General features: G+C 37.3%; 1 protein-coding gene and 1 long non-coding RNA gene across 10 annotated transcripts in view; both read left to right on the forward strand.

The window, feature by feature from the left end:
- LCORL (ligand dependent nuclear receptor corepressor like) overlaps positions 1 to 15,567 on the forward strand; it is an 83,263-nt gene that overhangs the window by 37,682 nt on the left and 30,014 nt on the right. For 8 of the 9 annotated variants that reach the window (XM_064653133.1, XM_064653134.1, XM_064653135.1 and 5 more), the window contains exons 5-6: positions 6,554 to 6,808; positions 14,653 to 14,743. In XM_064653133.1, coding sequence (XP_064509203.1) covers positions 6,554 to 6,808; positions 14,653 to 14,743 — 346 coding nt within the window. The remainder of the gene's footprint in view (positions 1 to 6,553; positions 6,809 to 14,652; positions 14,744 to 15,567) is intronic. The other variant, XM_064653142.1, reaches the window with a different exon arrangement.
- Positions 7,881 to 13,761, forward strand: LOC135413440 (uncharacterized). The gene is made up of 2 exons (XR_010430234.1): positions 7,881 to 11,676; positions 13,651 to 13,761. It is a non-coding gene; the product is annotated as an uncharacterized LOC135413440 (long non-coding RNA).

Here is a 15,567-nt window from a genome sequence, read left to right on the forward strand (position 1 = left end):
TTTGACAAACCTATGAGAATGTAATTTTGCACACATAATCTCAGATTTGGAAAAAGAAGTGTTACTTTCTGAGTTGGGGTTTTGAGATGTACACACTGCTTCATCCAATGCCTGCAGTTCCTTTTTATTAATAATTTTAAGAAATCTAATTTGTCCTTTCAAAATCTGCAAGGTGTTCTGTAATCTCTGAGAGCTCTGACATAGCTTGTGCAGTAAGCTTATATGACAGCCTTGCTATTCCTCTTAAAGTTCATCAGGAAAGAATGCATAGCAGGGTTTCAGCTGCTTTCATAAGGAAGTAAAGTATAGTTTTTGTGTTGACCACCTGCCTGCCAATGTTACTGTCTTCACTGACTCTGAATTTATTGGTCATTTTCAACTATATTTAAGAATATTCTTAAGAGATATGACTGTATATAGAGTAATGAGAATTGCAACCTGAGCAGAGGAAGGAAAAATGTGGAATGTTTACAAGAGCAGAAAACTAGAGTGGACTTGGCCTTTATTCCTTCTGTTTGTTGATCAGTCAAGTTAACTAATTGTGATACATGGCTCAGAATAAATTGTTGTACTCTGGTTTTAACTTGTCAGTGATCTGACAGTGACATGAACAATTTTATGAGTACAGCTAAGAATATTGCTGGGACAGTTTAGTGGCTGTTGAGGCGGGGTTGTTCTAGAAAACATGACTTTTTTCTGAAAAGAGGAAAGGCGGAGTGAATGCAGGGAACACGCTGATAAACAACCAGGTGTTCTTAGTCCTGCTACTCACACAACAGCCTGGTAAGGTACAAAGAGGATTGTGATTCCCTGCTGCCTTTCACTGCCTTTTGGTGTTGTATCAGGAGAAAAATTAAGTCATTAGTTTGACTTTTTAATGAAAAATTACACATTTTCAATAAATAGAATACTATTGTGGAACACTATTTTGGGAGCTTTTAACTCCTTGTTCGTTGTCCTGCCAAATACACGTGTAACTCTGAACTGTCAGTCACATCAGTCATTATATTGTACATTGCATGCTAATAATCACACATAATGTACGGAGTAGTTAAGATTATGAATTCAGATAGTTACAAGCTGTTGCAGCACATAAACTGAGTAAGTATTAATCCTAAACACGAGCTTTGAATTAAAATAAATCATTGCAATTAGTCATAATTACATGATGTTTATTACTCTTCTCTTGCATTCTGACTGTAATCTTGAAAATCACAAGCAGAAAATATTATAGTGTACAAATGTGTCATTTAGCCATCTTTTATCCTAATAACATCAGGTTACAGTAATCTAAGAGAAAATGGAGGAACATCGGAGCTACTTTTTACTCCAAATCTTTAGAGTAAAAGATCCATGGACTAAATACAGATACCTTGTGTTTTAAATCAGCTATGAAAAATAGGAGTTTAAACAGATGTAGGCATGTAGATTTAAAACTTTTTAAGGACCTATAATCATGACTCCTAATGAAACATCTTAGAATAAAGACTCTTTAGGTCATACAAAGTATATCTGGTGCCATCTGCTGATAATAATTAAGAAATATTTAGTAGTGATACGAAGGCCAGAGATCTAATGCCTCTCTTTCCCCAGAATATGTTTCATTGCATTTAAAAATTTTATATGACTTATTACAAATTTCTCATGTGTAGCGGAACTTTGCCATTGTGAATCACAGAATGGGTATGGTTAAAAAGGACTACAGTGGGTCATCTGGTCCAACTTCCCTGCTCAAACAGGGCCATCCTAGAGCACAATGCCCAGGTTGCATCCAGATGGTACTTGAATATCTCCAGTGAGGGAGACTCCAGAACCTCTCTGGGCAATCTGTTCCAGTGCATGGTCACCTGCACAGTAAGGAAGTTCTTCCTCATATTCAGGTGGAACTTCCTGTGTATCACTTTCTACCCATTGCCTCTTGTCCTTCTGCTTGGCATCACTGAGAAGAGCCTGGCTCCATCCTCTTGACACACTCCCTACCAGACACATATAGATAGTGATGAGGTCCCCTCTGAGGCTGAACAGGCCCAACTCCATGTCCTTGTAAGAGAGATGCTCCAGGTCTGTTTTCATTACAGACTTACAGCCATTGAAGGCAAGTAATTAGACTTTATGTAACCTACTTCAAGTGTGTATCTTTTGATAACTTGAGTGTTACATTGATAAAATATATAAAAGTTGCCTTTACCTTAGTCTTTTTTTTTCAGGAATGTACAGTGTATAAAAAGAATATAGTTATGAAACTGTATAACTTTCTTCTTTCCTTTGAGATCTTACAGCACTCGTTTGTGTTCTGTAACATTTGGAGAGCTGCGGGAAATTATTTCTGACTTCAAACTGCTCTAAATTGCTTCTTCCTCGTAATAAAGTTAAGCATCCACAGCTTCATTCTCCATCAGGAAGCAAACCAGCATTAATAGTAATGGATCAAGAGCAGATTTCCAGCAACTCTGAATATATATGCAGACTGAGGAATGAGAGGCTGGAAAGCAATGCCACGGAAAGGGACCTGGGAGTCCTGGTCAACAGCAAGTTGAATATGAGTCAGCAGTGCCCTGCAGCCAGGAGGGGCAACCATGTCCTGGGGAGCATCACCAGCCGGTCAAGGGAAGGGATTGTCCCACTCTGCTCTGCACTGGTGTGACCTCACCTTGAATATTGTGTGCAGTTTTGGGTGCCACAATATAAAATAGACATTAAGTCTCTAGAGAGCTTCCAAAGGAGGGCAACAAAGATGGTGAAGGGCCTTGAGGGGAAGCCGTATGAGGAGCACCTGAGTTCTCTAGGTCTGTTCAGGCTGGAGGAGACTGAGGGGAGACCTCACTGCAGTTACAACTTCCTTGTGAGGGGAAGAGGAGGGGCAGACACTGATTTTTTCTCTGTGGTGACCAGTTACAGGACCTAAGGGAACGGCCTGAAGTTGTGTCAGGGGAGGTTTAGTTTGGATATCAGAAAATGATTCTTCACCCAGAGGGTGATTAGGCACTGGAACAGTGAAGTGGTCACAGCACCAAGAGTTCAAAAAGCATTTAGACAAACTCTCGGGCTCATGTGATTCTTGGGGTGTCCTGTGCAGGGCTGGGAGTTGGACTCAAGGATCCTGATGGGTCCCTTCCAACACAGAGTATTGAATGATTCTAAGACAGGGTGAAAGCCTTTACAATGGTGCATAGCAGGATAGTGACAGATTACAGACAAGTTGAAATTAGAAGTTCTTTTTTGTGTAAGGAAAAATGAGGCCAGGCAAGCAGTGGAACATGCTACCAAGAGAGGTTGTGCAGTTTCCATCCATGGAAGTACTCCTGACCTAACTACGTAAAATCCAGAGAAACCTGATTTGACCTCATAGTTGACCCTGCTTTGAACAGGCAGTTTTACTAGAGATCTCCCTAGGTACTTCCAACATGGTTTTACTAGAGATCTCCCTAGGTACTTCCATTTAACGATTTACGTTATAGGAACAGTCAATGTGATAGCAACACCATTTGCATTTATGGCAGTTAATCTTAGACTACCTGAGTCTCACCCTGTAGATTGAATTTGCATTAGCAGCAAGACCACTTCAGATGCATCCCTGGAGCATGTCTTTCAGATCATATGCTCAGAGATATACACACATCCCAACTTCTGTATTACCTTTTTAGAGTAAATTAACTTAGAATCTGTAAACTACCAATAGCTATAGCAGTTGAATATATGAGGAATTCTGCTGCATTTATTTTTCCATAGGAAATATTTGGAAGTTAAAAAAAAATAAAACCTAACACTAAAAAACTTGTTATAAGAACAAAAAAAAAAAAATCCTTTCTTATTCCAATTAGGTCAAAAGATGACTTTTCTACTAATGGAAAAGTTGACTTCTCCTTCAAGTGTCTAAAAGCAATATATGCTTGGCTATTACCAGTGTGAGTAGTCTAAACTGGAATAGGAAGGCAGTAGAAGCTTGACAGTTCTGAATGAATTTTGTTATGCAGTTTTATATTAACTGATGTAGGGGTTGGTGATTAATAAGGAGAAATTTGTTCCAGGCTTTTGTGTTTTCCAGCTAATGGCAGGTGTCCCTTGCACTCTATGGTCTTTTGCTTGTTACATCCTGGTATGATCTGTGCCTTTAAAATAACTCTTCTCTCCCATTTGCAGTGATGGTCCCCTGTTATCCAGAAGCCATCAAAGTAGTTTTTCTTGGGTGCATGCAAAAAACTAATTTCTGATATAAGCAAGGGTCATTCCAGACGAGATATCTGGTAGACTATTCAGTATAATAGTGTGATTATATTATTCTATATAATATGATAATGTTTTGTATAATTAATTTTGTATGAGTTTCTTGATTACAGACTGTCAGACTTTTGTTTTTGTTTGTTTTGGTGGGGTTTTTTTAAGCTAAGCTATTGATCAGCAGTTTTCATTGTCTAGAACTACCATTCCCATCATGCAAACACTTTTGTTCCTAGATAATTCAGTTATTCAGTTTTATCTCTTAACTTTCCTTGTTTTTTTGTTATATTTTATATATATACATTAGCACTTTTACACCTATTGCCTTACTGCTTCAATATCTATTGAATTTTTTTCTTTACTTGTGTCTCTAGGATGATAAAATTCCAGTTGAACGTTTTCTGGATTCATTATTTAGGATCAGGAAATAACAATATAAAGAAAGAATACTAATGCCTGGATGTTACATGGCAGGGAGAGATCTTTCTCTTTTCTCCATCTCGAATTTTACCTCATACCTCTCTTAAAGAAACACCTGTCAATTTTAGATACTGTGGTAGAGATCTGGTTGAAAGGTTGTCAGAAGATAGAGCTTTAACCATAAGCAGACTTGTTTTGTTATGCCTTGGATAAGTTCCCTTGAACCCAAGATGTCTAGCATGTACTCAGTCTTTGGAAATCTTGGACCTTCACTTGTACTTCATAAAGCACTACTGAGAGGCCAACCAAAAGGTCTTGAGAGGAAGCATCTGAACAGTCAGCTGCCCTCTCATGTGCTTCACACAGCAGATCTCATAGGTGTGTGTTTGTAATTCCTTGCAATGCTCTGTTGGTGAAAACGATCCTCCAAACTGTCTGTTAGGAAATGTACACTTCACATGCAAACATCTCCCCAGTCCAGGCCTTTCACTTTCTCCATTTCCATGAAAACAAAACTCAACTTATCATCTGTCTTATCTGTTTCAGACTAACTTTAGTATCCCAGTAACTACAGAATCATGTCCTTTGGTATTCCTTTCAGGCAATCAAGATAGACCTAAGAGCTAATTCTCCTGTATCACATTCACACTTTTAAATCTTTAAATCCCTGTCCCTTCTGGATTGAAAACTGCTTCACTCATTACCTGTGAACTCAAGGATGGACAGGGTTAAAACATTGAAAAGGATATTTGGTGTGGGGGGTGTGTAGAGTTGAAGGAAAGAAAGAAGAGTGGGATAGTGAAGTGAGTACTACTACTGCCACTTCAAGGAAGACACAGATCTCTGAGCATGGGCAGTTTTGCTTGTCTTGGGAAATGAAGTATTGCAGTCATCAGTGTAGTAACACAGCTTATTTATGTTAAGTTACACATCTTTGTTTTGTTCTATCTGGTGCTTCTGTTAGGATTCTTTTCGCTGATTCACAAATGTAGTTTCATCTATGTTTGTTAATAAGAGGTTTAACTTTTTTCTAGCTGACAGATAACATTAAAATAAAGTCAGAGGTATCTCATATTTGATCCTTTAATTGTTTTATTGGTTTTGTTTCTAAAATGAAATACTACTTTCCATGGGACTGTTACATACACAAGCAAAAAATAGAGTACACCCAGTGTAGAAGAGGAAATAAAGCTTTTCTTACAAGTGTTTTCATTGATAGCACTTAGGAAATATCCTGAAAATCCTGTAAGATTTTACAATAAAAATTTACAGCTTTATTTTTGTATTCAATTGCTTGTATTACCTTAAATTGTATGGGATATTTTAAGGAGCATCATATCAGTTTTGACATTTCAATCCTGAACCTACAGTGGGTATTATAATCTAATATGAAGGTGAGATAAATCTCTCTTCTTATTTTTTTTTTCTTTTTAAGGTCAATTCCTCAAAAGTCCAAGTGTTCTATGTTATGTTACTCTATAGAACTACACTTTACTACACATTATTTTGTTATGGCTGTTCTTTGAAAGTAACTTCTTTCTGTATTAATTCACAGCTCATTTAACTTTCACTGGTTTTATTCAAAATTCTTTATTTTCAAAACAGGAAACAGTCTGCAAGTGAAAATTCAACTTACTGCCAACAGTAAATGCACATTCTGACTCCCATAAATAATGCAACCCGCATAGTCTTACTTGCATGCTATGATAAAGGAATATGGTAAAAATTGCTGATCTGTGCTAAATATGTTCTTGGAATGCTCATAAGAAAAATTTATTGGGCATCTGAATTATTATGTTCATGACACATGTACTTGTTACGCACATTTGTGTGCTTATGGGAAGTGTTTATTACAAGAAAAGTAATTAAGCTTGACTCTTAACATATCTGTTGCCTGTGTTTTTTTTATTCCTAGATCTTCCTCAGAACTGTGATCCTAACATTCCCCTAGTTGCTCAGGAATTAATGAAAAAAATGATCCGTCAGTTTGCGATTGAGTACATTTCAAAAAGTAGCAAAATTCAAGAGAACAGAAATGGTTCATCGTTTGAACCAAGTCTGATGTGTAAAAGTGTCCAAATGAACCAAACGGAAAACTCCCTTCAGGAAGAACAGGATAGCCCTCTAGACCTCACTGTGAATCGAACTCAAGAGCAGAATACTCAGCAAGGTAAATTTCTATATCTGCTAATCTGTGTTTTGCTGTCATTTGTTACTTAATGCATCTTATTCCCTTAAAAAATAAATGTCAATGTCTAATACGTGTTTTACCTTTCCAAAGTAGTAATCAGTATACAGGAGAAAAAAAATTATCCTATGTGTTTAAAAAAAGGTTGAAGGAAAATTGATATGGCATCAACTTAATGCTGAAAGAAAGTTCATACATTTTTCCCTTAAACACCAGGAAAAGTGTTATAAGAGAACTGTGTTAAAAAAAAAAAACAAAACAAAACAAAACACACTACAAAAAATCTCTCCATTCTTTCTAGAAACATTTTTCATCGTGTGTGTTAGCAGATAAATATTCTCCTTTCTGAGTGCCTGGATTAAATAAGTGGTATTGGAATTTCACAGCTTTGGAATACTGAATCCAAGTCAGCTCACCTGTGGCTGTCACAGGTAACAGTGATTCTGTTAGAAGCCTGAGAAAAGCAAGAAGGATACTAGAATTTCAGAGAGCAGATGTCACTCAGTCTGCATCAGCCCTTGGACACTTTGATTCTTAAATACAGGCTGGTTAGAATGATGGAAAGAGAAGATTAATTTGGAAGGAAATTTCCATACTTCATACTTTAATCATTATAGATCAGTGCAGCTTTCTTAATTGAGAGTAAAGCTAGAGAAATAAAGTCTGTCTCACTATCATTTTCATAAGGGAAATGATTTCTTTGCCTCAAGGAATATTGCTATCCAAAACTGATAACAGTATAATCACAAGATTGTTTTGGACTTTGAACTAGATTTGGATTAGCAGCAGTTTTCAGGAATGGTTGTGACTGTCATGTGCAACTGAAAGCAGTGGCAAAAGCAGCTTTTGTCTTTTACAGATATAAGGGTCTGTGTTAATCCTGTAATACTGCCAACCAAAGGGAAAAGTTGACCTTTTGTCACTTACCATACTAAAAAAGTTGAAAGAAGGCAGAACTAAGTGTTTTGGGTTTCATTTGGTTTGGGGTTTGTTTTTTTTTTTTTTTAATATACATTGTCAGAATGAGAGCAGATCTGGTATGTGTGTGCTGACATGGATTTCTCATGCTAAGTATACCTATTCTAGATGAAATTTCAAACATCCTTTCTCTTTGACAGCAAAATCATTAAGAAATAGTGGAATTCCTGCTTTTATTCTGTGTGGTTGGCAGAAACCCAGTTAATGCCAGGGTTTAGTAAATACCTTATGCAGATTAAATCCTGAGAAAATGTCTGTTGTGCTTTCTGCTGTTGGTGAATTACCAGATTTTAGAGATTTATAATTGGCCAGGTTGAGGCACGTTTCTTTTGCAAGGACAACAAAAAACACTTTCCTGATACCAGCTCTATTGCCTTTTGCTTGCTTCAACAGCTGCTTATAAATAACCGGTTTTAAATGTCCATGAGGGAGCAAAGTCCCCAATGACAGGTTCTGGTTGTTGCTGAGCCCAAATAAATCTTTGAGGAATGAAAGGGAAGGCAGAGAGTGAACAGAGCAGGGACAGGAAGAAGGTTGTGCTGCCACCCTCAGCTGTTTGAAAATCCATTAATCTTTTATCTAAGAAAAACCTGAAATATAGAGAAATTAAGTTATTTAATTTTTTTTTTTAATATCTTTGTAGTTTTTTTTTTACAATCAGACTAAATAACAAGTTTAGAAATGTGCACCTTCAGTGAAACAGCTTAGGCTAGAATAGTTGCTCAGCACACATAGAATACAACTTACACAGTAAACTATATAAGATGCTGTAGATTCTCAGAACTTAAACTACCGTGTTTGCTGGAGCACTTTGCAGATGTTAAAGGTACTGGTCTTGCTGTGAAATTTAGAGCTGCTGATGAAATAAGACTGTAGTTGGAGAAAGGTGGCTTGAACATCATACCTATCAGGAAAGTTGTTTTGTGCTTCCTGTTTCCCATTAATATACCAATTTTGAGCTGTTTTAGCTTTTCACTGTAGTGATGGCAGCACAAGCAAATAAGATCAAGATGAAAAAAGTCAGCTTCCTCGTTTTATTTGCATTGTGTTCTATGTGTAAAGATTAAAGAAAAAGGTATTTCAATTAGCTTTTTTTTGTTATTATTCTGCCTGTCTCTCACTTCTGTATTTGCCTGAAGGAAGCTTGTTTATAATGAAGTGTCACATGTTTACAGTAGGAAATTATGAAGGTTTTTTAATTGGATAATATATTTTTAAAAATATATAGTTCTGTATCTAACATAGTATACTTCTTCAGTCTGGAGACTTATAAAAGCTATACCAGGATGCCCTTCTTAGTAGTATTGTTTAACTGTCATGCAACTCTTTCTACCATTTGCTATTTGTAATTCCTGTTAGGATTTCCAAATGAAGTGGCAATAACAGTAGGAAGTTTAAATTTGTTCAGATTTGGTGGATCCTCAGTGTTAAAGTCTTTTCAATTCAAATCCTGTTAAACAGATAATGACTTAAATATAAATGCTTTAGGTTCATTTTCTGTTTAGGCAGCTGCTTTGTATTTACAGTAGTTGTCTTTGAAATCAATGATCTAAATAGTAAAACAGACAGTCTTGTTTCTTTACTATGGCAGTGATTCTTGCACTTGAGAGGAAGGTGTAAACTGTTTTCCAGATTACTCGAAGCAGTTGCTTTTGCACCAAGCTAAGTGCTAGCTCAACACTGGAAAAAGGTTCTGCCACCAAAGTTCTCCATTGAAGAAAGCTTTTTACTTTCCTCCAGTACCTACAGGCCATCTCTGAAGCACTCCAAAAAAACCTCGCATCTGTCACTTCCGGATCTGATACCCCTGTATGTTGGGCTTATATGACAAAGTTTTAGTAGTTGGGGAGCACTGTAGGGTGGCATCTACAAGAATGTGTCAGGGCTTCCCTGTGCAAGACACAGCCAGCTCTGCAACAAAGACCCAAGTGGAGCACGTCAGGGAGAAAGTGCAAAAATGCTGGACAGGCAGAGGAGTGAGAAACAGCACAGTGAACAACAAGATGAGAGAAAGGGGAAGGGAGGTGCTCCAGAAATCAGAGTGGGTATTTCCATGGAGCACAGCGAGAGGGCCACAGTGAAACGGGTGTTCCACTGCAGCTTATGGAGCAGGTATTCATTCACACTGCAGCCTGTGGAAGACTTCACATTGGAGCAGCTGGATATTTCCTGAAGGATCTGTGGCCTGTGGAGAACCCACAATGGAGGAGGGGAAAAGTGTGACGAGGAAAAGGCAGTAGAGAGGAATTATACCCATTACCAATCCTGCCTATGCCAACTGGGGGTTAGGGAGGTAGAGGAGCTGGGAGTTAAGTTGAGCCTGGGAAAAGGTGGAGTGGGGAAGCACTTTAATTTTTGTCTTTTTCTCATTATCCAAATTAGTTTTAATTTGCAATAAATTAATTTTCCTCAAGTCCATTTTGCCTGTAATGGTCATTGGCAAATGATATCCTGATATTTATCTTGATGACCTTCATCTTATTTCTCCCTCCACTGAGAAGGGGGACAGAGAGGAGCTGAGCTGGGGACTAGCTACTGGCCAAGATCAACCCATTGCACTCCTAGTACTGAAGCATTTAGTACTGAATACTGGTATTTAAGCACTGGTATCCAGGTATGTCAGTTTGGCACCTGACTTGTATTGGAGTCTCCAATTATCCTCTGCTTTCCTCTGCATATGGACGTGGTAATTTAGCAGGAGGCTTTAATTCCTGTGCACCTTAGTGGTAAATAATCAGGCAATCATCTGTAAATTAGCAGCAACTTTCTCCTGTATCTTGCTCTTTTTTTCCTAATCTGTGTAACTCATAAGACTGTCCAGGCCTTGAAAAGAATATTCTGTACAGTGAAAGAAAATTTGTTTTTCATGCACTGCTCCTAACAAAAAAACAAAATTGTGTACTTTTGCAACATTGCTTGTCCTCCAAACTAAGCCAATGAAGAAGCAGTTCACAAAGATAAAAAGCTGTAAATACATTCAAGAAACAGTTTAATACTTCTGCACAAAAAGGGCACCGTAAAGAGGTACATTTTTGAGGCAAGTAGGTGTATATTCCTTGGCTGCCAGGGTGTCTAACAGCCAAATTCCTTGTTAGATGCTCACTTGCTTGCTTCCCACACAATGGCACAGGGGAGAAAATGGGAAGAACAGAAAGGAGAGCGTGTGAGTTAAGAACATGGCCACTGCTTACCACTTGCCATCATGGGCAAAACAGACTCTGTTTGGGTAAAATAACTCAAATTATTGCTTATTAAAATAAATATTTAATTATTAATTCAGGTAGTAGAAACAAAAAGATACATTACAACACTGCCTTTCCTCTCTCCCAGGCTCAGTGTCGCTCCAGGTTCCCTTGTGACCACCACAGCCTGCCCCTCTGGTGCAAGGGTAGTGGGTGTGCAGTGTCCACAGTCTGTACCTAATGGTTTCTCTCTGCCTTTGGGCTTTCCTCTCCTGTTTCTTCATTCTTTTGGTTCCTGTTTTCTCTGTCCATCTGGCACTTTTTCCCCTTTCTTAAATGTGATTTCCCAGAGATTCAGCCCAAATGGCTGCTGGGCTCAGCTGTGCCCTGCAATGGTCTGTTGGAGCCAGCCAGGACTGTCTGTGTCCAGCACAGGGCAGCCCCTCACCTGTCCTGACAGATGCTGCCAAGAGTGTGCTGTGGACACCCAATACTTGGCCATACAGTTTTCATCTAGCAGTTTTTCATGTTACAAGATACCACATCAAGTCAGCAAAAAGGTGTTAGTCAAAGGTGTAGTTAAGAATTAATAAAAGGCTTTGATGTTCTTACTGACAGTTCCATGAAAAGAGTTTCTGTGTGCAGCAGCACAGGAAATAGCCAGCAAAAGGCAAGACACCATCAGGAAAGGTATGGAAGGCAAGACTGTTGTTTTGTTGCTACAAAAACCTTTATGGTGTGTGTGGGCAAGGTAAAGGGAGAGTTGTTATTTACTAAATCTCACTATATTAGAACTAAGGAAGGCTTGCTGAAACTTCTTAGAGGAGGAAGCGGGTTTCTAAACACCTACAGTTTGTAAACACCAGGAACTGCTGTGACAGGAGGTTGTGAAGAGGGACAGTGTCAGTGGGTTCACAAAGAGCCTTAGACAAGTTCACAGCTAACAGAACCCAGGGCAGAAACCAAAGCTAGAGTAGGCAGGGATGTATCTCTGAGATCCCTAAGCCAGTGATAGCAGCTACTAGGAGAGTAGGAGAGGAAGGAACTGCAAGTGGTGACCACACTAGTAGAGTGCTTGCCATGTCTGGATACTGAGAACTCACTAGAGTAGGTTATCTGATCCAATAAGAAAGTTCATAATAGCTAGTGAAAGATCTCCTGAAACCCAGAAATTTGCTGAAATCAGTGCAGAAATACCAATTGTAAGAACTCAAGGTTGACACATATGGTTTCTGTTGCTTCCCCTTCCCCTCCCTGTTTCTCTAGCATCACTAGTCTGGAGGAGTTTCAAATGATTGTGGTCCTGATTTTTTTGAAGATGAACTTTGATCACACTTAGTTATGTGATAATCACACTTAGTTACCTGATAATCTGGTGCTGAGAAACAAAGGGCAGAGGTTGAGCCATTTCTTTGAAGATCAAAATGATTTAATTGGCACAGAAATAGCTTCATTAGAAGATCATGAGTAGCATATCTGAAAAAATCAAAGAATTTTTCTATATTATCCAGTGTTACATAGTATTGTTTATGAAGACTGTCATCTTAGTAGTCATGGCTTTAGCTAAGAGTGGAAGTAATTTCATGTCTTTTATTAAAACCACTTTAGAGAGTGGTTTTTCTGTTCCTGGTATCATTCAGTTCCTATTCAGAATTCTTGTTTTAATACCTATTTTGAGTGATTTGATAAGAAATAGTAAAAAGTTTTGGCTCAGTTTAGAGAAAACTACTCCTACCTTGCAAGTAACAAGTTTTCAAGTTTCATTGTCCACGTGCAGGATGCCCCTTCGCAAACTTTTTGGTCTTGTACCTAATGTACCAAAGTGAACTTTGGTATTACTGTGTATATATACATACATTCCTTTCATTAGGTGGGATTTTATTATATTTTAAGGTTTTGTAGCAAATGCTCTCACTTTCCTACCAATTGGAGGTGGTTTTTTGTGAGGGTTGTTTTGTGATTTGATTTGGTTTGGTTTTTGCTTTCTGTTTGTTTTTGTTTTTTTTTTTAATTCAAGTGAAATCACTGAATAAAAATCTGGAGTGCAGTGACTTTATCTGATATGGATATCAAATTTCTTGCATGGTTCTTTTTACTGAGTATCATCTTTCCATAAAGCATTGTCTTCAGGGAAGTGTCATGTACTTAATTAATGCATTTGCTGAGTTGGAGGAACTGTTTTGAATCTGAAATGACTTCAGTTCTGCTTACCCTTTGGAGGCCCAAAATGTATCTAATTTTTGGTTTCAGAAGCCTGCATTTTCAGTACTGTGTTCTTTTAAGTAAGTTTTCAACTTATTGCTAGCCTTGTATTGTCAAAGCCAATTCTGAAAGATTGGAAATGAAAATTATTTTGGTTAGATTTCATTATGGAATTTTACAAGAGCCTTTGGGTTTTGTTTGTTGGGGCTTTTTTTTTCCTAAAAATCTAGTTAGCTAGAATTTTTTTTTTATAAATTGGTTAGAGATAATTAGCTCTTCATTACTTTATGAGTTGTCAACTTTGAAGTAGTTTTTTCTCCAGTGACTTTCTCCAGTGATCTCTTCTAAACTTTATCATATCGCCAATGAATATGACACTGTAAATGTAATAAGGGGTAGTATGAGGGTGATTGTAGAGTTGAATGTTGAGCTACATGTTGAAACTGAAAATTGAATTCGCAGAGCTCAGGCACACAAAACAGCCCAAGTTTGAAACAGAGAACCAAGGAAGAAAGGTATGAAATTAAATATATTCAGGGGATTTAACTATGATTAAAATGTGATTTTTTTTTTTTTAAAGAAAAACCTTTAAGCTAAAAGTAGTATTTCAAGTGCTAATTAGTTTCTTTAGTTTTCAATGTTTTTAAATACTGATTTTTAAAAAGTATGTTTTCCTGTTTCAGTGCTTCATAGACTTCAACAGCCAGCTATAAATCTTGAATTTAGCGTTTACCAGTGACTTAACAGAGCAGACTTCCACCCCAGACTCCCACCTCTTCCTATTTCTCTAATTTCATTATTGCATATATGTGGAGGCAGCAGGAGGAATCTCTATAAATAAACTGTTAAAACCTTTAATGGCATAGGTCTCATTTTCTTAAAACCCTGTACTGGGCTCAAGCTTGCTTCTCAGTTGCTGGAGTACTACCTGCTTATCCAGTTACCTGGTCTGGTCTCATAGCTGACCCTACTCTGAGCAGGAGGTTGGTCTAGAGGCCTCCTGAGATCCTTATTAACCTGAATTGTCCTGTAAGCCTGGGATTTAGTTAGGTGAATTTTAACTTCACCATCAGACTTGTTTGTTTACAGTATGTAAATATGAATAATAATAATAGTAATATCAAGTGCATTGTTTGGGTTGCCTTGAAAGTAAACAGTGCAATATAGATGCATACGTGTTTTTGAGGAAAGCAGTCAAGTTTCTGTTCAATACAGATTCTTATAGATTTTATTCTCTCTGAATGGGTATATTTTTTATTTTTTTCCGTATTTTAAAAAAGTGGTTTTCCAAATGAAATGTACAAAATCATTTGCTGATGGCTGACATTGTTAACGGAATATGGTGTCAGAAATTTTAAAAAATAAAGTAGCTGCTTGAAAATTGTGCCACAGGTAAAAAATATTTGCTAACAAAATCTTTGAGATCCTTAAACCACTGTTATCATCACTGCTCGTTCTTTGCAGGGGATGGAGTGCTAGATCTCTCTACAAAGAAAAGCGCAAGGTTGGAAGAACCAAAATATGATCCATTGTGTTCTGAAAACTCAGTGTCTGGGTAAGCAACATTTAGGACTCTCTTTGGCTTATCTAAAAGACAATCCGGGTTTCTCTTCTCTGGTCAGGTTTTATGTTCATAACATACTTGTATATACTGGCACACACATGTGGTTCCTATTTTGCTTTCAAAAGAATTTTTGTCACTCATAAGTGTGTGTCTATGTATATATCATATGTTTCATTTGTCTTTTTCCTTTTTTTCTGTTTAAAGAAAAGTTATCAGAACAATCACCAAACTTTAGTTCATGTTACTAAAAATTACCTGAAAATTGATTACATAACACATTAAAAGTAATAGAATAGTAGAAGAAAATGCAAATAATTCTTTTAGAGTTTATTTAGGAAACTTCAATTTTGGACAAAAATGACCATGTTAATAATTAGATGTAAAATGTTCTTCAACTAACATGAACAAGTTAAATGACTATTATCTATAAAACTCCTTAATAAGAGAGAGAGCAAGCGCGTGAGAGAGAGCTCTTAATCATCATACTTAAACTTACATCATGGTTCTGACTATGGTGTGTGGTGGCAAATGGTTAAATGTCTTTATTCAGCATGGAAAATGTTATTGCATCTGCTGAAAGCTACCACCAAATTAGTGAAATGCATTGTTTTGTTGGATTTTATGATCTTGGCATCCTCCCATCCACTAGCCATAGCAGGACCCTTTTTGTCACCTGTACGTCTTACCAAATAACTTACTGCAAATAGGACTACAGTAGCAGTATTTGTTGAATGATGTAGAAGTGCATTTTATTAATTTACTCATACGAAGAAGTTTGAAAATGAGTATGACTTTGTAACTAGTGAGCTGTAAGT

This window comes from Pseudopipra pipra, chromosome 4 (genome assembly GCF_036250125.1).
Source record: "Pseudopipra pipra isolate bDixPip1 chromosome 4, bDixPip1.hap1, whole genome shotgun sequence".
Taxonomy (NCBI): domain Eukaryota; kingdom Metazoa; phylum Chordata; class Aves; order Passeriformes; family Pipridae; genus Pseudopipra; species Pseudopipra pipra.